A 23,370-nucleotide genomic window follows, 5' to 3' on the forward strand; every position below is an offset into this window, starting at 1 on the left:
GGTGCAAGGGGAGCCATTCAATGAGCCTCTCCATGGCTCGGATGGTGTGGGTTTCCGTGGCGCGGTACTGCTTGGTCCAGGTTTGAACCTGCCGCTGAACGTAGTTCCCTGGTGCAGAGGGAATGCAGGCTTTGAGCACGATTATGAAAAGCATGAGGCTGTTAGAAACAGCTACAGACCTGCTGGAAACCCTCCCAGAGCCAGAAGTAAAGCTGGCCCACCTCCACCCAAATGATCAAGCATTTCACTGATGCCATGGGCCAGGGCCAGCCCTAGCAGAGCTGGGAAAAGCTCCTGGTGGCCCAGGCTATGGCAGGGTCAGGGAAGCAGGGATGTCCGTCACCTTCCTGCGACTCTGCAGGATGAAGCCACAGCCAGACAGGGCAGGATGTGGCACATGGGCTCTGGCCAGGTGCTCCATGGCAAGGCAGCCATGTTCTGTTACTGCCTCAGGAGGGGAGGGCTCTTCCTGTATTGTTGCTATCCTGTGGCACAGGGTAGGGGGGCCACATTCCCAACCTGGGCATGGGGGCAATCTCTTGCAGGGATGGGGGTGATATTCTGACTGGTTACAGATCCCCAGGGCCTGAAACAAAAAACCACCTCCAGGTCCTGGCTCCCAACTTGGCAGGAATCCTGAGCCCTCAGCCCCTGAGCTGAGAGATCAAAGAGCCCTGTTGTGGACAGCAAGGCCCAAGCATCGGTAGGATGCTTGGAAGACTCTGCAGAGATCACAGACCCCTGGAGCATCCTCAGCAGCTGGGACAGGCAGCTCTGATGGGCCTGAGGACCAGTCCCACCTCCTCTGCAGCTCCCCTGCCCCAGTGCTGTCCAGAAGATTTGGCCCACGTCCCTGACACAACAGAAGGCCATGCCAGCACGCCAATGCCCACGGGTTTCCTTCTCACCGTGCTTCCCATAATCCTCCAGTCCGGCTGCTTTGAGGTCCACGCTGTGGATCTGAGCAAGGACTTGGTTCATGGCAGCATAGATGGCCCTGCGCTGGGCGGGCTCCAGCCTGGGGAGGGAGGGGTCCTTGTAGACGTGGCCAGCGCAGTATTCCATCAGGTAGAACGGCGTGCCGATGATGCTGGGGGACAGGGGAAGCAGAGGCCTTTTAGCGACTGTCCTTTGGGACTCTCAATGCTCCGAGGTGGCATCAGGGCAGGAGAGCGAGATCAGAGGCTCTGGGGTGCCTCCGAGACCTCCTCTATAGGTAAAACCTTGCCTCCATCCTGTTCCGAAGCCACATCCCTCACCGAGGCAGGAAGAGCAGCTGTTCTGTCTCCACTGTCATCCACAACCTCTGTGGGCAAGCCTGATGTCCCTCTGCTTCCACAGCAGTGCCCGAGTCCCAACAGCTGCTGTCGGCACACATCCCTCTGCCTGACTGGGATTGTGGCCTCCCTGCCAGGGCCACGAGCTGCTGTCTCTTGCACCCCATCGTAACCCGGGACGCCATGGCAGCTGCTGTCCCACCCACAGCCGAGCCAGGGAGAAAACACTCACCTGGAATCTTCACAGAGGGCCAGCACTCGAGGGACAGGCACGCCAGCCTCCGCCAGCACCCTCAGCACCCTGCCGGGACAAGCAGCGGTCAGTGCAGAAGGGCTCAGAGTCCAGAGGGAGCCCCATGCAGATGTGTACACCCTGTCTTCTCACCTGTACTCCCTCTCCACAGCGTGCGCGGATGGGAGCAGCTTGCCTGGGGGCTTCTTCCTCAGCACTAAGCGGTGGTCCCCATACTGCACGTAGTACGTCGGGTTCGACTGGCCATGGCTAAACTGCCGGAGGAGCAGAGAACCTGCAAGTTCCAAAGCAGGGGTCTCGTGGAAAGCAAAGAACAGGAGCCTATAAAGGCAAGAGCCGAGAGGCTGAGCATCGCTGACTTGAACCAAAGGCCCCTGAGAGCCAGGAACACACAGGGTGCGTTTTGCCCAGTGCCACCCGAGGCCAGGATGCTCCGGCTGCAGTCTGGAGAGGGGAGGCACGCTGTCAGACTTAGCAAAGCTAACAGGTTGGGGGCTGTGTCCCCGGCAGAGCTTGCTGCTGCCTCTTGGGTCTGTATCTCTGTGCCTGGGTTACTGCAGTGAGCTCTCTCACACAAGGGGCTATACGCTCTGCCCAGACCTGCAGGGCACTGACTTACACAGGTAGCTAGAGGGCCGTCTGGAGTCCTGCTGAAGTCAAGGCAGGGGGTCTGGGAGCCTGGGACTGCTCTGTGTTCTGCAGGGGCTTTCCTGCTTGGTCCCTCTGCATGGCTGTGCCTCCCCTAGGCCCCAAGCCTGTGTCCTGTGCTACAGGGACCTCTCTGGCTATTGCCAATGGGGCAAAGGGAGAGACAGCTCTAGCAGCAGCCCAGGGCAGCTCCCTGGCGGAGGTCTGCAGCTGCTGGAGAACTTTGAGCCTTTCACTACTGGCCTGGCTTCCCTCCCATCTTCCACTTGCGCTCCAGTGATTAACTAGCAGCCCCGATTACTCCGATTCAGTAAGCTGCCGTGAGTGCTGTCAGCACGAGTTCTTCACCAGCTTAAAGTGCAGTCAGTGTGAAAAGGGAGAGGGTAAAAACAGCCCCTCCTGACTTAGCTCCCTGTGAGTTCTCAACCAGCGCTACTGGCTTTAAAGACAAAAAGCAGGGGTTTTGTTGCATCTTATTCCTACTTTGCAAGAGAAATTCAGACAGGCCTGCCAACTAATACCCCACTGCAAAACCCTGGTAGTGACAGATGATACAGGAACTAATTTATATGTATACAATCTAGTTGGTCTATAAGGTGCACATCTACCCAACCTTCTGCCTGATGTCAGACTAACATGGCTACCTATGTCTCTCTGATACCTGGAGCCAGGAGACTCCATCATGGCTCTGATCGGTGAGAAAACTCATGTTTTTATGTGAAAACCAAGCACATTTGATCTGAGTCACTTTTTGGAACAGAGCAGAAACGTATTGGACTCTCATTTAGGTAACACTGGTGTCTTTGTTTGGCCAGCAACGCCTCTGACCCGTGAGGTTACAGCATCTAAGTCAATGATAAAGCGTATTTTATAACGCACCCCTGTCCTTACATTAAACTCTAGTGAGAGTCTGGAAATAAGGGGCAGATGAAAGAAGCAGAATAGGCACTGGTTTTGGAACAGCTACAAGGAACAGGGACTTCCTGAAGGTTTTAAAAACTGGGGGTTTTTTTAATCCAAACTAATCCTGAGCTTTTAAAAGTATCTGGTTTGGTTCAGGTGCCAGGGATAATGGGCAGTGGGGAAAATACAAGTATTTGGGCCTTTTCTATGAACTGGTTCTCCAAACCAACTATCAAAGAGAGACTGTCTGTGAGCAGAGACTCAGTGTTTGAGGTTCTTAAAGCCCAGTGCCAAAGGAAACATTGTCGTGATTTGTTTTGACATTGAAATGAAAGAGGCATTTTTTTAAAGCATATCCCTGCAACATTCACCTTCCACATCTCTCACAATCCAGCCAGGGCTTGAAAACATAGAAATGAAATGGGCTGGAAACAACAGAAAAGTTTCCCGGTCTGTTTACAATGCTGCAGCAGAGTGAAGTAGCCAGATAAACAACCTGCCTGAATCATAAAAGGGAAATGATAGACGCTGAATTCTCTCTCTCGGAATAATCCACATTGTGGTTAGCAGCATAGCTAAAGCAAGTGGTCATATTTAAATGACAGTGGATCTGGCACTGTTGCTTTAAAACGTGCCTTAATCTAAGGCTTTCTAGATGATGAGGCACTTTCATTCTGGTCCCAAAAGGCAGTCCCAGAGCTGCGTGGCCATGGCAGTGACTGGAATCCCCTGGCCAAGCAGTGAGCGCCTGCCAGCAGCATCAATCACTGGTTCTTACCCATTAACAAGGGTTGAGCAAAGAAAACTCCACTCTAATAAATGCCATTTAGAAGCCTTGTAGCCAGGTTTCTGGCCAGGCTGCACACACCTCAGCACTCCAGCTAATCACGGTGCTGGCAATTAGAATGAGGTTAATTCCAACGTCTGGAATTAGAATGAAGCAGTATCATACATGAGATCTCAGAAAGCATTACCAAGAATACTTCAAACAGACCAGCCTTTTGGAAAGAGCACGAGAAGGTGCCCAAGTCATGAGAGTGCTTTGTTACATCCCAGTATTCAACAGTGTTAGGATTGTTACACGCTCATTAGTCTTGTGCAGGAAAGAGACAACGAATCTTTAAGGCTGCAGGGCAGGAGAGTTGCGATACCTGTTGTGTGGCTGCCTAGGACATTTTCCAGATACTTCTGCAAAGGCACTTGTGGGATTTCCATGGTTGGCCTCACGGAGCGAGTGAATGGAACAGCCCCCCGCAAAGGGAAACCCAGGAAGTTTTCTAACTCTTTGACAGCCGCTTCTGGATCATCGACCTGATATTGGGGCAAGAGGGAGGGTTAGGTTGTAAATGGGTAAAAAACTTCCGACTGTTTGGTTCAGATGGGTCATTTGGGATGACCATGTGCTGAAGGCAAAACTAAGGCTACTTTAGTCTCCTTTGAGCACCTGTTCTTTCCATGTGTCTTATCTGCAGCCCTGTAAGCCCTTCCCCTGGAAAACAAAAAGGCTTTACACTGCAAATACAGGCTGGGACATGTGTGTGAATGCCCCCAGAGAGGGCCAGAGGGAAGCAGAACTCAGTCCTTCCACGGGTCCCATCCTCCGTCTCCACCTCCCTTCTCCTCAGCAAAACCCTCTTTCACCCTATAAGTGAGTCAGGCCCCACGCAGCTTGCTTCCAAAGTGAAGTCAGTCTCCCAGGCCTCTGTTGGGCAAATTTTGTTCTTCTTTCCCAGGCGAGGAGCTGAGACAGAGAAGATAACTGACATGCCCAAGGCTGTGCAGAGAGTTGGAGGCAGAGCTGGGAACAGAGCCTGAAAACTCAGACCCTGACAGTGACCCCTTGTTCAGCCCTTCAGCAACAGCACTCACTTGTCAAACAAGACTATGGGCATGGGCAGCGTATGAAATACGGCAAGTCTGGCTAGACTTGGGTAACCATATGCAGCCCATTCAAGTCAAACCCCCAGGTGGCTGTGCCAGTGCTGCTCTGTACCTTCAGCGTGCTCATGCCGAGCTGGGCTGCCGCTTTCAAGTTCTGGCCAATATCATCCAGGAAGATGGATTCATTTGGCTGGACACCCAAGCGCTCCAAGCACAACATGTAGATACGAGGGTCAGGCTTGCATATCCCTTCCCGACAGGACTCGATTATCTACAACAACAACCAACCATGTTGGAGGCGGTTCCACAAAAAGCCACCACAATTCCTGTTCATGAACATCAGGGGAGTCGTACGAACAGAGGGCACGGGTAAGTATGAGACTCCTGTGTAGCACAATGAACAAGGGGCAGGGTGCTGGCAGGGCTGCACTCGCTGTCATCCTTACAGGGTGGGAAGGAGCTGACCCAGGCAGCTGAGTGTCTTGCTGCCTCTTGCCTCAGCTGGGACAGTGCCAGACAGCACAGGTTAAGCAGCACCAGCCAGTTCTTGCTGGAGAGCCATCAAGGAATACGGCTGTGAGAAGACACGGTGGATGGTCCTCTTTCCCCCAGAGTCAGTGCTAAACCAGCAGCTCTCATACTGCTGTCAGAGAAGATGCAAAGTACAGTCCTGACTGTGACACTTATCAGCCATCCCAGTGATAGAGACCTTAGGCCCAGCGTTTCTGACCCCCTTCTAATCTAGAGAACATTTGTCTCTATCAATTCCCACTCTGCTTAGAATTAGATGCAATATTAGCTTATTGCTTAGAGACTACACTGATAGGCACTGCAGAAAGAGAGCTAAGGCATACGTTCTCTTTCACTTCCTGTCCTATATTAGTATTGTCATGTTGCCGGAAGCTGTTATACAGCAACCACATTCCACAGGTGATGACATTTCATTACAGGGTGTGTTCTGTGTACAGGATATGGAGTTATTTCTGTGCTCTGAAACTGCGTGGAAGAAAAGGCATGATAGAAACAGAATACAGCATTAGAATATGGTATTTTAAAAGGCCAGTTTCACTATGAAAACTGAACAGAAAATAATCCCTATGTTAACAAAGTGACTTTTCTTCACACATGCTTTTTTCCCCCCTGCCTCATTGAGGCTATAAAACAAGGCCAAATCATGAGCAAACTTTTAGAGGTCTGCTGACACATATAGCAAAAGAGGACCATATTCAAGGTTATGTCATTCAGAAGGGGCTGAACTGAAAGTACCTAAACGTTCCTCTTAATGTATTAGGAGTAGATCTGAAAGAATAGGGCCACATCTAGAGTAAGTTGAATTGTTCATCTAACTGTAGAGCACCCATGATTGCCCCGAGTAAACATGTGTGAACAAGGTATAACTTGTGGTTAAAACAAATGTAGGAAACAGCGAGTGCAAAGGTCCCTGCCGAGCCTGGAACGTGCTAAAAGTTCAGACAGGTTTAAAACGACAGGCCAGCAAAAACCTGATTATTGACTTATGTCTAAAAAGACAAGCCACAAGGCAGCTAAAATGATTGTGAAGCCAAGTGGTTAACTGAGAGTCAACGACAAGGAAGGCTCCTGCCTAAAGTATTCAAGGAGCAAATGTTCTACCAGCCAGTGCATGGTGGAGGAAAGGTCACTTAGTTCATACACAACAGCTGTAATTCAGGAGCATCTAATAGCTCAGACCTCACAATGCTGCCCATAGCCCAGCACAGTGCCTGCATTAGCTTACCCCACAAAGGAGAGCACATTTACGTAGGACTGATCTATCCCTCTTCATGAGTCCACGCCAGGGCCGGGCATTCTACCTGCCTAGACCATAACTTAAGATTCTGGGACATTCAGCAGCAACCTCCAATGGGGAAAAAACCCCATATGCATATGCAAAAGTCCAGCGTGCTGACTCCCCACAGCCCATTCAGCTCCTGCATTACGGGCAGAGGCTTGCTCTGGTGCCTGTAGCCACAACAGCCCTTTCTCTCCCCTGGGAAGATGCCAGCTGGCCAGCTGTGGGACACCACACCAGGCACAGCCTGTATACCATTTGCAATGTGCTTTCAGATCTATTGAGGTAGAGAGTGCTTCAGAAGGGTAAAAGTGCTAATTATAGAACTTTTCATCTCCTGAGCCTCTTGCACAGTACCCCAGCACAATACATAGGCAGAAGCATGTCTGCACAGTACGCCGGCACTTTGCGATGACCCACTAAAAACATAGGTGCCCGCTACTCACTAAAACCCACTCGGTGGGTCTGCTACAAGAGTTGTGCCTCAAAGGACATACCCAACGTGTCGCACTAGTGCACGAGGTATTGCTATTACCACTGTTGTTAGCTTGGGACCTGCCTCTTGAGTATTGCGATGGGTGCTTTTCATACGCTGGACAGATGTCTGAGCACATTTGGACTTACCACATCAAACTGCTTTCGATCAAGGGGCAAGAAGCTCGCCCCACTGTGCAGGTAGAAGTTGTTGCTTAGAACCGCTGTCTTAAGGCCTTCTGCCCGGATACACCGTATTGCTTCGGTCATCACGGGGAGCTGTTCTGACATCTCTTTGCTGGTGAGGTCAGAGAGAAAGGAGTCCACTGGAACGGAAGAGTTTGTCTGAGGAGCAAGAAACACCCCCCCACCAAATGCTCATCAGCCTCTTTAGAGAGAAAATAAAACTTTATGCATCACCCAGAGAAACGGACCAGCTGATCCTTGCCTCTCCCTGTAACAGAGGCCGTCAGCCTAGCTCGCTGGCTACACTGTTCGTAATAAGGTTCCCGAGAGCTTCTGCACTGACTAGTTCTACGGGGGGAAGGTGCTGGAGTTCAGGGATGACACTAGGAAGGGAAACAGCTCGCAATTCCTTTATTTATCACGCAGGCCCTTGCCATGGCATCAGATGAACCCACCCGGTTACACGTCAGCCGTCAGAGTGGCAACCGTTGTTTTACACTCAGCTGCCTGGCCGAGAAGACGAGCGTGACATCGCTTTGAGCTCCAGCTACAGCCCAACGCGCTCTGCCAAGAATAGAAATCCTCTGCTGGGAATCCTGCCGCATCCGCGAGAGCGGCCTCTCCTTCTCCTCTCTCCGCGCCGACCCTCTGGCAGAGGCAGGCGCTGTTCCTCCGCTGGCCCTCTCCTGGCATGAGGGGTGGGAAAATGCGAGCGCCGAAGCCAGGGAGGCAGAAGCAGACGAAAGTAGCAGTGTGAAGCCTGGATCGCCAAGCAGGTCCCTGCCACCTCCTGCAGGAGCAGGTTTAGGAGCCTGCAGAGCAGAGAGGAGGGCGCAGCAGGGCTCTTTCCTGCGTGCTACGGCTTCTCTAGGGTTTACGGAGGCCTGAGAGAGGTGTTAAGAGCTGGAAAGCGGGGCGGCAGGCTTACGATCTCGAAGCACTGCCGCGCGAATGCTCGCACAAACTCCGCCGCCGTCAGCTCCCCCCTCATGTACTTCATCCAGGGCCGGTCATCCCCGCCGCAGATCAGAGCGCGCCGCACCGTGCCGGGGGGGACGCGGTTCCGCACCTCCCAGTCTGTGCGGGACACAATGGCGCGACAAGAAGGTCACGTTTATGCCCCAAACCCGTCCCCGTCTAGCCCGTCTCCTCCCAGGAGCACGTCTCAACCCTGCTGGAGACCGCAGCCCCGGGAGGGGTGGGATGACGGTGGCAGGTTACTCCAAGGATAGGAGCCGGGCGCTCACCTCGGGCCAGCGCGTAGGGGGAGGGCAGCAGCACGCCGCCCATGTCGAAGACCACGGCTCGGCAGGGCCGGGCGGCCCGGCGCGGCACCCAGGCCTGCAGCAGCCGGCGTAAACCCATGCTGCGGCCTACCCGTCACCGAGGCAACCCCGTGACCTTTGCCCCTGCCGGCGACTCGCGCGAGAGCACGCCGCCGCCGCCGGCTCACGTGACCAGGTATGTTTTCCCACACACACACACACACACACACACACACACACACCGCGCCTGCGCGACCTCCCGGGGTCAGGGGTCAGAGGTCTTCGAGGCGGAAGCCGCTGCCGCCGCCGCCGCCGCTGTGCCTCGGCCGGTGCCGCTGGGGCCCGGCGTCCCGGGGCCTTATGAGCGTGCCGCTGGTGGTGATCCGGCTGGAGCTGGCCGAGCACTCGGCGCCGCCCGCCGCCTTCGCCTACAGCGCGGCCGGTGCGTGCGGGGCTGAGCCAGGGCCTCCTCCCTCAGGGGCCGAGGGGCGCATTGTCCCCTCAGGGGCTGGCGGGGGGAGAGGGGGGGTCTCCCCTGTGCTGGGCTCTGCTGTGGCGGGGTGGCTCTAGGCGGTTTCTGGGCGTCACTGGTTGCTGCCTTTGCGCTCCTGGTCTCATTTCATAAACATTAGGCATTAGGGCTGGAAGGAACCTCCGAAGATCATCGAGTCCAGCCTCCTGGGTCAAGGCAAATCCACTGCGTGCCCCTGGGTGGGGGGGGTGGGAGCCCCCTAAGCTCTCTCAGCACTCGCCCCCTACAAAACCGGAGCTGATCTGCAGAGAAGCTGGTGGGAGCAGCCGCCCCACCTCTGCAGCTGTAGCGGGTCCCCTGTCCCGTGCCCACCTCTGCCGAAACAGGAGGGATGGGCGAGGCCAGGCCTGTTCCCCTGAGGGGGGACATGTTTCATGTGTGTGAGATATCGGCTTCCCAGTCTCATCTCTCCGCATGCACGTTCTGCCCGGCCCGCACCAAGACCTCCGCGTTCAGTTAGCACTGACCTCTTTGGATGCCAGATTCGCGCAGAATGTGATGAGGGCTTATAAAGTGCCCGATGGCAAAGGGGAAGTCTGTCAGGACATAGCATTGGCTCTGTCTAGATGAGAACGAGGGGTGGCAACGGGAAGCGAGCAGGCAGCCGGCTTGGAAGGAACGCAAGGATGTTGTTTTTCACTCAGTGGGTCATTAACGGGTGGGACTCTTGCTAGCAGAGGTGGTGGAAGCTGAGAGTTTAGCCAGATTCATGAAGAGATGGGAAGCGCTCTTGGAGGAAAGCGGCATCTGTTGTTGCTATTTAGCTTGGGGAGCGAGGGGCATGGCCCCTGAATCAAAGCTTCCCAGACATGAAATGCTGGAGGCTGCAAGTGGGAGAAGAAGTAGGGGGGGAAAAATATCCATGTTCAGATCCAGTTCATCACTCCCGTCTAGCATCCATTGCTGCCCCCATGTGGCATGGGAGACGGGCTGGGAGATGGGCAAGATGGATCTAGGGTCTGACCCAGGAAATGGCAGTTCCAGTGTTCTTGTGTTCCATCTAATACGTCTTTTTTGGTCTATGAAAGAGTAGATCTTTCTCTGACTGACAGATGTCAGCTTAACATGGCTGGCTACCGTGCTCAAACCATCATGTGCCAGATCGCAAGGGTTACATGTGTGGCAGCAAAACCAAACTTTTTTTTTTTCTCCTCTGGTTGATGGTTTTACTCTGCAGAAGAAGAAATAAAGGCAGCTTAAAGAATTATTGTAATGACCTGGTAGAGACCTAATGGCTGTTTATTAGGGAAGCCTGCTCTGCCCTCCTTCCACTGGAGTTGTTTGTTTTTTGCTCCCAATGGCATTGTTTAAATAGCTAATTGTTTTCCTCTTTAGCCACTCATATGTCTGATGAGGAAATCAAAGAAAAGTCGCTCACTTCTGCTTCAGCCTATTTAGAAGGAAAGGCGCTGGTGGAAAAAGCAGCAATTATTCACCAGCATATTGGCCGCAGAGAGATGACGGATATGATCATTGAGACAATACAGCTTGACCCAGGTAACCATTCTAAAACTTGAAAAAGGTGTTCCAGTAATTGGTCTGTAATGCCTGTAAGGTTTTTACTAGTCTAACATATGGGTATTCTCTTAAAAGTATTTTAAACTTGCTTGCAAGTTTCTTTGAGTAGATGTGATAATCATCTTTATTAGACCTACTGAGTAGTTGGGAAAAAGTTCTTAGCAAACTTTCGGGCACAGTCACCCTTCATCAGGCATAGGGAGTCTCTGCTGGTCATTTAAAATGGCTTTCTAAGCTGCTGAGCTCCTGGTAAATGCAAATCCTGCCTTTAAGGACATGAGAAATGATGCCAATAGAGTTTATAGACTCTCAGTTGTGCCACTGAGATGCTTTTTTTTTCACCCTACCCTTAAAATTGCACAGCATAGAAAGCTAACTGAAAACCAAGCAATGCAAAACTAAGCACAAGGATTATCCTGACTCTATTGTTTGCTTTCATGTTAAGTGCAATAAAAAAAATGACTTGTAGTTGTTGAGTAACAAAGTAGCATACTGCAAAACTCAGCTTGGCACCCTTCAGAACTTATCTGACTAGCTTTGTAGCCCCCATGACGCAGCCAAAAGGTCTCTCAAACTGGTGCCTAAATATGCCTCAGTTGATAACTCAAAGTGAGGAGACCACTGTTTAGAAGCACAGAATTTATTCTGTGCTTTACATGTCATAATTTGACTTTTTGAATAACTAAATCCTCTCTTGTACATAAAATTGCACTTAAAATGCAGTTGAAGTTTCTGATGTGTGGTTCAGTAATCTGAACACTTTTGATTTGTAAAAGATGAGACAAAAGCTGCAATGGAAGGAAGAAAATCTGCAGAAGCTTCATCCATTGATGACGCAAGTAAACATGACAGTCAAAGTAAAGAATGCGAGGCGGCTCCGGACTCGCCATCAAAACAACTTCCTGACCAGATTTCCTTCTTCAGTGGGAACCCATCAGTTGAAATTGCTCATGGCATTATGCACCTGTACAAAACAAAGTAAGAATGTATTTGACTCATTATAGATCTAGTGGGAATAGCACCATAGACTCTTGCCATCCAGAAGGGTGAGTCGGGAACACTAGGGCTGTTGCTCCAGGATTGATGGAGCAATGACGCACAGGAAGCCTGGGGTATTGGCACCATAGACAGTGTCTGGTGTAGTCTGACCTGCATAGCTGCTTTGATGGTAGTAACAGGCCCAGCCCTTCCAGCTGTGGGTGAGGATGTCTCGGAGAGTATGTGTTCATGTAAGCAGTGGGAGTAAAAACACCAGTTGAAAGGTGGCCCTAGAAAGATCAGGTGTGAGGGGACCCCACAGGCAAAGATCTCTTTGTTCACATTCCCCTGGAATGTTAAAATGAACGCAAAGGTCTGCACTTCCCAAATTATTCTGTTGCAATGATGGAGTAATCATATCTTCCCACTTAAGGAGCTGAATGAGAACCATCAATTTCAGATGTTCTTGAATGTGGCCAGGACTCAAGGGCTATTACATCAGTAATCAATATTGCTCACTTACTCTAGAAATATTTTGAGTATTTGTGGTTTGCAAACCCCAGGTACTCTTACAGAAATACAGCTGTCAGAATATGTACTGTGGGTCAATATCAGTTGGTTGCACACGGGAGCTGTTTCTTTAAAGATGACTAAGTACCTTTTGGGTGTCTTCAGACTTGTACATATTTAAGGATTAAAAGGTGGTTGTTACAAATAGGGAAGGAGCTTTACAATCACAGGTACATTTAAATTGTGAAGCATTAAATTGTTGTATGGTCTCCTGTGTAAGCTGGTCTTAAGATGTCAGTCTTGACTTCCTCAATTTTAAAAGTCTACTTTTATTGTCTTCTTAGTAAGATGACTTCTTTGAAAGAAGATGTGAGGCGCAGTGCAATGCTGTGCATTCTCACAGTGCCTGCTACCATGACCAGTCATGACCTGATGAAGTTTGTAGCCCCTTTTTATGAAGTCATTGAGCATATGAAAATCATCCGGGATTCCACTCCGAACCAGTACATGGTACTGATAAAGTTCAGCTCGCAGGTAAAGCCCAGAAGTTTGGTGCCAGGTTTCTACTGTTTGGCAAATTGGGCTGCTGTATGAACACTAATTTCAGGCACTGTCCAGTTTTAGTGGCTTGCTGTTTCCTAAGGTCATGGGCCTTTGTATGAGAGGCTTCCTGTGATGTAATGTTGGGGGTTTTTTTGTAAGTGATACTAATGTTGGCCCTCCATTAGCCTTCATCATAGACCTACAGCTTGTACAGCTGCAATGTTGTTATGCACGTCCTAGCCTACTACTTGCTTTATCATAGCCAGCAGAGTATTAAGATCTAGACAAATCCTGCCTGACTTCAATACCTCACCCATTAAAATCCCTGTGGAAGAGAATGCAATCAACAAATACAGATGCTCACTAAGATATGAATGCATTGTGCAGTCTGACTTGGCAGACCAAGAAATAGCCTGATCTCTGTGACAGCATTAGTTCCTATGGAAACTGAGGATAGCAGGGAGCTGTTAGACCATCTAGCCTATACTTCTGTTGCGGTCACAGGGACCATTCATGCGTACATTGCTCCCTCCCAGAACTGGTCAGAAGGGGGTGGGAGGTAAGATTGAAGTGAACTAGATGACCAGATACTGTGGGTCTCTTCCTCAGCTGTTACAAGCTTAACACTCCTGTGTTGTGCACAACATAAATCCCACAAGCCTATTTAAAGTAAAGCCCCTTCATAGAGACTCACTTGAGGGCAGTGTCTGATGCCAGCCATCTTTGTACTAATTCAACAGAGTTTTTGCCCAGTCCACTAATTCCAGACAACTTTCCACTTGTCTTTTGAAATTGGCTGACTCCCTGCTTCAGCAGGCCCTCACCAGCCATCTCTGCATGCAGCAGAAGCACGCTCAAGTTGCTCTACATTTTATTATCTGTGTAACTGTGTCAGTAAGGTGTGTGGCAAAACTGGAACAGCTTCATGTTGCATCATTGAAGAATTGGAAGACAGAAATGAGACTGCCTTGACTTCCAGCTCACTTTCCTCCTAACAGTTGGATTGCTGACTGTAATAAGCCAGCACATGGAGATGTTGTGGCTCATCCATAATAACTCAAATAGGTTATTTTGTGTTCAGTCAGCAGTGCTTCTTTTCAAGTAATGCTCTGGTATGAAGTGCTTCAGTACACATCTGCATAGAGTGAATTTGAGCTTTTTCTGCAGGTAAACTATATACTGTATAAATCTCGATCCCTTTGAATAGGGCCCTCTGATAGTAGTGTCTTTCTTCCAGGCTTTTGCAAAGAAACATTTGCTTTCAGTTAGTGCCAAAATTGTTGACTGTGGACAAAGCTGATATTAAAGAAAGAAATTGGCTGGTGCTGTTTGAGCAGTACATTTGCAAGCATCCAGTGCTGAGAGCTCTTCAGTTCTTCTGCCAGTTTAAGTTGAAAATTGCTGAATCCAATGCAGAGATGGAATAGTAATTAGCATACATCAAGAGATTTACCTATGATGTATGCTTGTTTGGGCACTTGGAGGGGGGGAGAGAGGATATCTAATTCTCATTCCTTCTTGCTTGTTAATGTAAGCTGCAGGCAGTATGCGTCTTGTTCCTCTGGTCTGTCTTTAGGCAGATGCAGACAGCTTCTATATGGCATGCAACGGCCGACAGTTCAACTCCATAGAAGAAGACGTTTGCCAGCTGGTGTATGTGGAGAGGGCTGAAGTCTTCAAATCAGAAGATGTAAGTTTCTTTTCCAGACTCTATTACAAGCTGTTTAATAGGATTAGCTGGAGCTGGACAGGGCAGGCTTGCTGCAGATGTTTAACTGCCTCATGTCTGGCTGCATCTTGCCACTACAGCACTGCATTTGGGGGAGCAGCCCTGCCTTCTGAAGTTCTGGGACCTTACCCATCCGATCTCCTGGTGTCCCTCTCTGGAGCAGATATGTTCTGCTCAAATCTGAATAGGGCTTAGCGCGGCTAAATATCCTTTACGTTTGGCCTGCTGGGAGGAAGATGTATGTTTAGTCCCAGAGAAATGTGTTTCTCACACTTATTAGCTAGTTAATTCTCAGTATTTCAAGCTGATCTTTCAACACCCCTCTAAGAGGTTGACATGAATCCTGTTTAAAATGTGGAGGAAATAAACTGCAATTAAATGACTGGTCTATGGTCAGAGGGAATGCATCAGAGCTGGGAATGGAACCTGTGGGTGTTGTCAAAGTCATGTCCTTGACATGGCTGGTCTTGGAGGTCTAGGAAGAACTCATGAGTTCATGAGTTCTCTTGACTTGCATATAGCACTGTCCCAGATGTGTACTCTAATTGGTGCCAGACTAAGTGTCAAAATGGCCCCAAAGGGTAGTCACTGCTGCCTCTGGTGGAATTTATAGGGTGCCTATAGTTTTACTAGGATGCGTAGCAGTTCATTTAGGCTTTCGTGTTCAGAGTGCAGCTTTAGCTGTACAATTTGCTTGGAGGGGGTCCAGCAATAAGCTTGTGTCCCTTTTTCTTGTGCAGGGAGCCAGCCTTCCTGTAATGGATCTGACCGAGCTCCCAAAGTGCACAGTGTGCCTGGAGAGAATGGATGAGTCTGTCAATGGGATTCTGACCACCTTGTGTAACCACAGCTTCCACAGCCAGTGTCTGCAGCGGTGGGAGGACACCACGTAAGAGGCGTTGCTTTGCTTTTCTGTAACTGAAAGTACTGGCATTGCAGCTGTGCTCCTCTTCTCTGTACGGATGGAACTGGCTTTGATCAGCATCTGCTCTGCTGACTTTTTTGGATGTCTGAGTTTCTGCACACATGTTGCCATTGGCAGCTGTAGAGCCTCGAAAATGTCCGGGATGAGGTCTCTGCTTTAAGGAGACTACAGTCTAATTTAAATATGCAAATACACCCAATACATCATGAGCAAAATCTAATGATCTAGCTAATGAGCATTTCCCACTTTCTAGCATGCTCAAATTCAAGATCAATGGAAATTTAAGCAAAATTAATTACTCAAACAGGCTTGGAATACCCTCTTAAGGGAGCAAAAATGTACCTTATAGAGTCTAGAGGTTCTATTTGGTTGTAAATCCTGCATAGTTTCGTATTTAGACTGAGCAATACAAATTTATTTTGCCTTCAGAAAATGAGTGGCATTCACACGAGAAGATTAAAATGACTCTTAAACAGAGGTCTTGGATTTTAAAACTTCTGGATGATTTTAAATCAATTCATCCTGATGAACTGCAGGATATAAATGTTATTTCACGTGACAGATGTGGTTTGCTGGTACATTTTGTCCTTAAAGCCCATGCATTTTGATTATTTAACCTTAATTCTTAACTTCTTATTCCATGAGATCCCACTAGGTAGAGCAGTGAGGTACGTGTCAGTCCTTCATAGAATTTCCCACAGAGAACAGAGTCCTGTTATCTGTCAAACATACTTTACATTCCTACTGGTAGCTGTTTGTTACTTGTTACATGTCGGGCAGTTAGACTTCTACAGGAAGCTCGGTGCCAAACCAGCTCGTTTTCTTCAGCTTTTCTTTCTTTAGAGTACCAACCTCAGTTTGATCTTTCATCATGTATCGCGAAACCTCTTTTGCATGAGGTTTCTCAGCTGTGCAAGTGGGTTTCCCCAGCAGAATCTGTTTTAAATTCAGGAAGGCTTTTACTGAGTCTTTGGCCCCGTAAATCAAAGCCAACCTAAATGTACGTAAAAATTTGTTCAGTGATTAACGCAGCTTGCTCCTAGTTCATTCTGACTAAACACTGAGACAGTATCAAAATCTAAAACGTATGTCTGGGACAAAGCTGTCATCACTAAACTTCAGTCACTTGCTTGACACTTTTTTTTTCTTCCTGAGTGTGTAATTGCATTAGATTGGAGGGTATTTAGTCGGTGCACATTGGCAACTTTCTTCCCCAGGAGCCTTTTGCAGGCGGCAAACTAATGATTGTCCAGGATTGATCTCCAAGTAACAGGGCAGAGGCTGCGGTGGGGAAGTATGGCCAAACCAAGATGAGTGAAATATGAGCTTGGAGGGTGATATATGTTGCCAGTACCCATCATGATCAGCAGGTGCCCTCAGCTTTGCTTCCCCTTCTGAGATTAGGATCCTGAATTGGGCACTGCTAGCTGAGATGGTCTGAAAGACCTAGATTGACTTCCCTGGTGGCTTCTTGCAGTGTCTGTGGCTGAGGACAAGTAACAAGTCACAGCTGAGGTCACAGACTTTGTGTCCTTAGCATACTTTCTACATGGAGAATCCAGGCCTCACAACCAATCTCCTCTCTACTCCTTCCAGTTGCCTCGCCTCCTGGCTTGCAGTTAGACTGGACAGTGTCCTGTGATATCCTCTGTTTTTAAGATCAGGCATTTGCCAGTTTTACAGGAATAAATAGCGAAAGAGCAGCAAGGCATGTGAAAGCAGGAGGCAAATCTGGGTCAGATGGTGAGATCCAGTCAAAAGGTATGACCATGCAGTGGGGAGTGTCATATACACTCACCGGATGACGTGTGATCCAAATTTTCTAGCCTCTGTCTGCTGGCCTCACAAGGAACCCAGTGGTCACTGTTGGCTAATTAGTGCTGCTTGCTGCCTTTTCTAGGTGTCCTGTCTGCAGGTACTGCCAAACGCCTGAGCCTGTGGAAGAGAATAAATGCTTTGAGTGTGGTGTTCAAGAAGTAAGTAGGAGTGAAGGGTGAAATCTGTCCACCTTTACTATTGCACTTTCTTTCCCTTGGTGTCTATGACTGCTGTTGGGCCACACTTCTGCCTGGAACAAGGTTCCTGTTTGTTTGCCTCGGTACTAGTATGGGGCAGCTGGGTTCATCCCAGAAAGGTGTCCTGTTCTGTGGATTTCAGAGGCTTGGAGCTGCAGGTTTATGAAGGGGGATCAGTGTGGGTGCCAGTGCCAGCAAGCTCCTGCAATGGTGACCCAGCTGCACTGTCCAGTCTTATTTTCTTCAATTTGGCTTCAAGATTTTCCAGGATGTCCCCCCTCACCCCTGTGACTTGAAAGCCATTTATCTAACATGCAGGAATGGTTGATGCCTCTCTCAGTAGGCTTATACTGTATTTGAATCATTAAGTAGTTTCATTCTCTAGCCTGAATGATGCTTCAAGAAAGGCAAAGATTGCCCTTTTCCTAGGGAAGCAACAGGGACTGTGAGCAGCAGATGTATACTCTTCCAATCCCTTATACTGCATGCACAGCTTTTCAGTGATGTTTGTTGCTCACACATTGGTCCAAAATCCTTTCTTGTTCTGTTGTCAGAACCTCTGGATCTGCTTAATATGTGGGCACATTGGCTGCGGGCGCTACGTGAGCAGGCATGCTTACAAGCACTTTGAGGAGACTCAGCACACATATGCAATGCAGCTGACCAACCACAGAGTCTGGGACTATGCTGGAGGTAAACCTCTCCCTTCTGCTTATTAGGGGTGACCAGGCTTGTGTGGAAACGGTCCTCAAAACCTTTCCAGGAAGACATTTTTAATTAAGCCCTAACTTTCTGGAGGATTTGAAGGGCTTTTCTGTAGCATTTAATATTCCACATTTTAGGAACATCTATTTGCTGTAGTACAGCAGCTTCTGTGCCTGTACCAAATGCTTCAGAAAAAGATCATAAACCCATAATGCACCTGGACAGCCTTCTAGTTTCAACAGTATGAGAAACTTCAGAAGAAGGTAGATCAGTTTTCTCATAGCATGAGAATGAGCTTTTGTGATTTATCCTAGATAGTGTCCAGTAGAATCTGTTAAGTGTCAAATATATCCATTAACTCCTAGGTCTCTCCCTCCATGCAGCACTGAGACGCACAGAACCTGAGTAAATTATTTCCCTTGGCCCCAGTTAGGTTCAAATGCTTGGGTTTTATCAAACTGAAACAATCCTTGGTCAAATTTCTCTCTTCAGATAATTATGTTCATCGTCTGGTTGCCAGTAAAACTGATGGGAAGATAGTTCAGTATGAGTGCGAAGGGGATATGTGTCAAGAAGAAAAGATTGATGCCTTACAACTAGAGGTAAGTGTTCTAGTTTCCTTCAGATGCTGCTGTGGTTTTTTTATGTAAATATGCCTCAACTCCAGATTCGATTCTGACAAGAATGGCGCTGGGCTGACTCCAAGGCCAAAGGAGCGTGTCGCTTTTCCTTTTACTCACAGGCTTTGCCGAGTCAGCACCAGTAGGAGCGGGAGCTGGTTCCATCCTGTTAATGATGCATTGAATTGTTCATGAAATTCAGTTGGTTGCATCTCTGCAAAGTCAGTCAAGTTGGTAGTGTTTCAGAGTAACCAATGGCAAACTCTGGTCTGCGGAAGGTATTGGGAAGGGAAGGGGCGCACAAACATGTGCGTGACTTTGAGCTGTCACAAACTCTTCCATGCTAATGAAACTGCAAGATGCATTTCTTTTTTTATTTTACCAACATTTTTTTCAGACTACAGCCTTTAAAATAAATTTGCTATTCTAAACCTTAAATGTGAGTGAACTTGAACTCTTCCATTACATTTTTTTTTAATTGATGCTATTTAAGATGGCAGACAACTAGCAGAACTTCAGTTGAGCTTTTTATATGGGTTAAGCGCTCTGCTACAGCAAACTAGAGCTAAATATTTGTAGGAAGAATTCACCGAACTGTCTTGACTCTATCTGATAATTACTGAAGTGGGCAAGAGGTCTTTCTCCTGCTTAATCCTGCATTCCGGGTATAATCTGCTGTGTCTTGATTTGGAAATCATGATCTCTGTCACAGTCTATGTCCTGTTGTAAAGTTTTCAAAATGGGAGAAGGTGGGATGTGAATTCTGGAAGTCCTTGGTTTAAACACCAAAATAACGTTGCTAATAAACTACTCTGATCAGAGGGAAATAACTATTCCTCAAGTGTTATCTTCAGTCTACGATCTTTCTTCAACGTTCTCTTGAAATGGAGACTAGCTCTTAATGCCCTTCCCATGGTATTTCAGAAGCTTGCTTTCTACCATGACAAAGCAAAATCCACATGAAAACATGGTGAGGAGGAGGAAACGCCTTCAGTCTTCAGTATCCCTAATGATTCTAATTAGGCTGGCTGACATCTTCATGTTTGTGTCTGCTGCTTCTGTGTTCATATTTTCTTTCTAATTTCCCAAGAGGCAACTCATCTAAAGCCCTCAGGGAGACCCCTAACCAGAAGCTATTCAGTATACAGTAGAAATTGAATTGACTTTTTTTTACTTTGGCTCATCCAACCAATGACTCTGCCGTTTGTACTCAGCTGAAACGTTCAAAATGTTGTCTTGACACAATTTCAGTGTAAGATTTTTTGTTTGTAAACGAGAGAGAAACTTTCTGGGGCCCTTCGGGTTATAAATTGATGGTACACTTGATCTAACAGTGCCTTAGTCCAGCTCTGTTTGCTATTATTATAGTACTCGTATTTGCTAACAAGCCAGCTGGAATCGCAGCGCATCTACTGGGAAAATAAGATAGTCCGAATAGAAAAGGATACTACTGAAGAAGTAAGTTCTCTTGTCTTATTAACTGTTTCTGGCCTTGCTCTCAATATGCTGAGCACCGACGGCTCCCACTGACTTCTTGCAAGTTGCGTGTGTTTGGGGAATTAAGAAAGTGAGTCAATTAATGTATAATGAATGACCTGGCATTGGCCACCTATTAAGAGAAGGAGAGTTCACTTTTTTCCATTGAAGAGAACTGGCACAGATCTGTTCTTTACCTCGATAGATGGGTTCTAGCAACATCCTGTTCAGCAGTGCAGAAATGAGCAGATTTCCAGCGGGGTTGAAACTTGGCTTAAACGCAGTGCGGAAGTTGTTGCCATGTCCGGCAGCTTGTCTTGCAGGCCAGGAGATTTCCCAGCCAATGGCAAATGGTAGAGGAGACTCATGGCACACTCACATGTGGTAATGGAAGGAGAAATTGCCTACCTGCCCATGCCACACATCCCCCAAAATGCCGGTTAAAAGATTCATGGGATGTTCTGGCAGTCAGGCTGGGTTTCAAAATGTCCTGAGCTGAACGAACCATGGTGCTTCAGTGGAGTCGAGTGGAATCCCACCAGTTTCTCTTTTTTAATGCCTTCAAGTTCCTGGACAAATCCTTAGCTGAACTTTGCCTGGGTGCAGAACAGAGTTGTATAAATGTTGTAACTGCTAATTAACCAGGCACTGTCTGCTGTTAAGCAACTCCATAAATGTATAAAGAATTCCCTCTAAAATTAGCTGAGAAATAGGCCTTGACAAAGAATGGATTTAAGTAAGAAATAGCTGAAGAATTTAACTGACGGGTCTGGTCTGTGAAGTGAAAGGTTATGGTAAAATCCTCTTTGAAATAGTTGAAAATGCTGGCTTCAAACCAGTTATCCTAAAAGACCTAGGCTGTGTAGACTTAGGCTGCATATTCTAAAGATTGTGGAACTAATCTGGAAGATCCCTATAAGAGAAGAGCTTCACTGTGCAAAATATTCTGTTATCAGAGGGAAGTCTGTCATCCCCTACCTTGGAGGCCTGTAAGAGGAGACTGGACAAGCACCTGGCGGGGTTCACCTGACCCTAGCGCTCTTTCCTACCTAGGGCAGGGAGTCAGACTCAATCTACTAAGGTCCCTTCCAGCCCTGAACAGCTATGAATCCCCAAATCATCTCAAGTTGCGTTAAACATTCAATTCTTAACCTGGAAGACTTTAAAATCTGACCTGCTTTTATGGCAGCTCTATTGAAACGAGTAGATGCAGTGGCTTTTTAAATTCAGCCCAGCTGTTAGTGCGAAAAAGCAGTGTCCTTTGAATTCTGTATCAGCAGCACTTATCGACACTGACCCTCTGCCCACGTTAATCAATAATTCTTTCCTGGGTAGGGTACAGAAATACTCCTCATCTCCCTATGTCATATTTAGAGTGTGTGTATGTATATAAAACCAAAACCCCCCTATGCTTTAGCACTGGGTGAATTTAATATACAGTATTGCCTAATTCTGATAGAAGAACAGGAAAAGTAGCCTGTACATTCTTTTGCTTACAATAGATGTGCCTAGGAGCGAATATCAGCTACTGTCTCATGAGTGACATGCTGCTGCTTACTCAAAATTGAGGTGAAACCATGTTTTTTTTCCTTCAAATTTTGACCAAGTATAAACTTTTTTTAATGGTGGGCAGAGAGGAGAACTTAACAGTCGAAAGCCCTAGGCTTGAATGTTTAATTTCATGGAACTATTTAAATCCTAATAAGCTGCAGAAACTTGCCTCCGAGTTCATGTTCTTAAATTAAAGCTTTTTAAGCTAACTGCATTTAAACAAAAAGCAGTGAGGGACCTGCTGTAGCCTTGCAACAGTGTCAAGTTGGGTCATCGCACATCTTTGTGAGCTGAGTCATAGTTCTTTGGAAGTAGTGTATATGGAGATTTAGCCCCAAGTCAGGGTTTGTGCGTTACATTTTCCTATCAGCAGTGCTATTGTGAGTATTTCTTTGAAAAGGAAAAAAAAAATTTTTCTTTTTAAAAGAAATACTTACTCCATATTTTCCATTGCTTCCAGTCATTTGAGGGCTTGTTCTCACAATGTAGTAAACGGTCAAAGTCTACAAACTGCTCCAGAAAACGTGAATGTCATAATGAAAGTGCACAGGACTTTGATCTGTTTGAAGTCTCTGTGTTTGTTTTTACAGATTAACAACATGAAGACCAAATTTAAAGAGACCATTGAGAAGTGTGATAACTTGGAACAGAGGCTGAATGAGCTACTGAAGGAGAAACAATCTGTCGAACGAAAGTACGTGTTTCTGTCTGAGGACATTTTTCACAAGTCTAACTATATTTTATTCTGAAGCTCCTCTAACTAAAACATATCTGATTTGCCTTTTTTTGGAATCCTCCATTGGATCCTTGTTAACTCTTAATTAGCGTGGTAAGGACCCTATTGATTTCAGGAATCTGATGCCCCAGTTCTGTAGGTGCCTTTATATATTTAAAATGGCTCTAATGCCATTTGGTTTTCCAGCTCTTGGCTTTTTCCGCATAGTCTGCATATTTAGCATTCATTAAACCTTTCACATTTTGCACCCACTCAAAAAAGGAAGTTGGTCAGTTGTGCAATCATAGTTTCATACCTTCTAGGGTTGGAAGGGACCTGAGCAGATCATCAAGTCTGACCCCCTGCCATGGCAGGAAAGAGTACTGGGGTCAAACGACCCCAGCAAGGTGATTGTCTAGCCTTGTCTTAAAGACCCCCAGGGTAGGAGCTAGCACCACTTCACTTGGAAGTTGGTTCCAGATCCTAGCCGCCCTGACCGTGAAGTAGCGCCTCCTGATGTCTAGTCTGAATTTACCCTCTGTCAGCTTGTGACCGTTATTCCTGGTCACTCCCGATAGTGCTCGGGGGAACAGGGACTCCCCCAATGCCTGCTGGTCCCCTCTGACTAGTTTGTAACAGGCCACTAGATGCCCCCCCCTCAGCCTTCTCTTGTGGAGGCTGAACAGGTTCAGGTCCTGTAGCCTCTCCTCGTAGGGCCTGCCCTGCTGCCCCCTGACCATGCGAGTGGCTCTCTTCTGGACCCTCTCCATGTTGTCCACATCCCTCCGGAAGTGCGGCGCCCAGAACTGGACGCAGTACTCCAGCTGCGGCCTGACCAGTGCCGCATAGAGGGGGA

The 23,370-nt window shown here is 47.8% G+C and overlaps 2 protein-coding genes across 2 annotated transcripts in view; one reads left to right on the forward strand and one right to left on the reverse strand.

Moving 5' to 3' along the window:
• The window catches only part of ACAD10 (acyl-CoA dehydrogenase family member 10), a 23,255-nt gene extending 14,431 nt beyond the window's left edge, over nucleotides 1–8,824 (reverse strand). The window contains exons 1-9 of the mRNA XM_019507228.1: nucleotides 8,680–8,824; nucleotides 8,361–8,509; nucleotides 7,397–7,591; nucleotides 5,075–5,233; nucleotides 4,233–4,392; nucleotides 1,663–1,804; nucleotides 1,510–1,578; nucleotides 909–1,090; nucleotides 3–108 (exon numbers count right to left, since the gene is read on the reverse strand). Coding sequence (XP_019362773.1) covers nucleotides 3–108; nucleotides 909–1,090; nucleotides 1,510–1,578; nucleotides 1,663–1,804; nucleotides 4,233–4,392; nucleotides 5,075–5,233; nucleotides 7,397–7,591; nucleotides 8,361–8,509; nucleotides 8,680–8,797 — 1,280 coding nt within the window. The 5' untranslated portion in view covers nucleotides 8,798–8,824. The remainder of the gene's footprint in view (nucleotides 1–2; nucleotides 109–908; nucleotides 1,091–1,509; nucleotides 1,579–1,662; nucleotides 1,805–4,232; nucleotides 4,393–5,074; nucleotides 5,234–7,396; nucleotides 7,592–8,360; nucleotides 8,510–8,679) is intronic.
• Nucleotides 8,825–8,959: 135 nt separating this feature from the next.
• Nucleotides 8,960–23,370, forward strand: part of BRAP (BRCA1 associated protein) — a 23,298-nt gene continuing 8,887 nt past the window's right edge. Inside the window, exons 1-11 of the mRNA XM_019507229.1 lie at nucleotides 8,960–9,139; nucleotides 10,565–10,726; nucleotides 11,524–11,725; nucleotides 12,580–12,769; nucleotides 14,355–14,468; nucleotides 15,248–15,396; nucleotides 17,333–17,408; nucleotides 18,002–18,140; nucleotides 18,645–18,754; nucleotides 20,141–20,230; nucleotides 22,390–22,493. Coding sequence (XP_019362774.1) covers nucleotides 9,058–9,139; nucleotides 10,565–10,726; nucleotides 11,524–11,725; nucleotides 12,580–12,769; nucleotides 14,355–14,468; nucleotides 15,248–15,396; nucleotides 17,333–17,408; nucleotides 18,002–18,140; nucleotides 18,645–18,754; nucleotides 20,141–20,230; nucleotides 22,390–22,493 — 1,418 coding nt within the window. The 5' untranslated portion in view covers nucleotides 8,960–9,057. The remainder of the gene's footprint in view (nucleotides 9,140–10,564; nucleotides 10,727–11,523; nucleotides 11,726–12,579; nucleotides 12,770–14,354; nucleotides 14,469–15,247; nucleotides 15,397–17,332; nucleotides 17,409–18,001; nucleotides 18,141–18,644; nucleotides 18,755–20,140; nucleotides 20,231–22,389; nucleotides 22,494–23,370) is intronic.

Source organism: Gavialis gangeticus, unplaced genomic scaffold (assembly GCF_001723915.1).
Source record: "Gavialis gangeticus isolate Ggan-Ray unplaced genomic scaffold, GavGan_comp1, whole genome shotgun sequence".
Classification (NCBI taxonomy): Eukaryota; Metazoa; Chordata; order Crocodylia; family Gavialidae; genus Gavialis; species Gavialis gangeticus.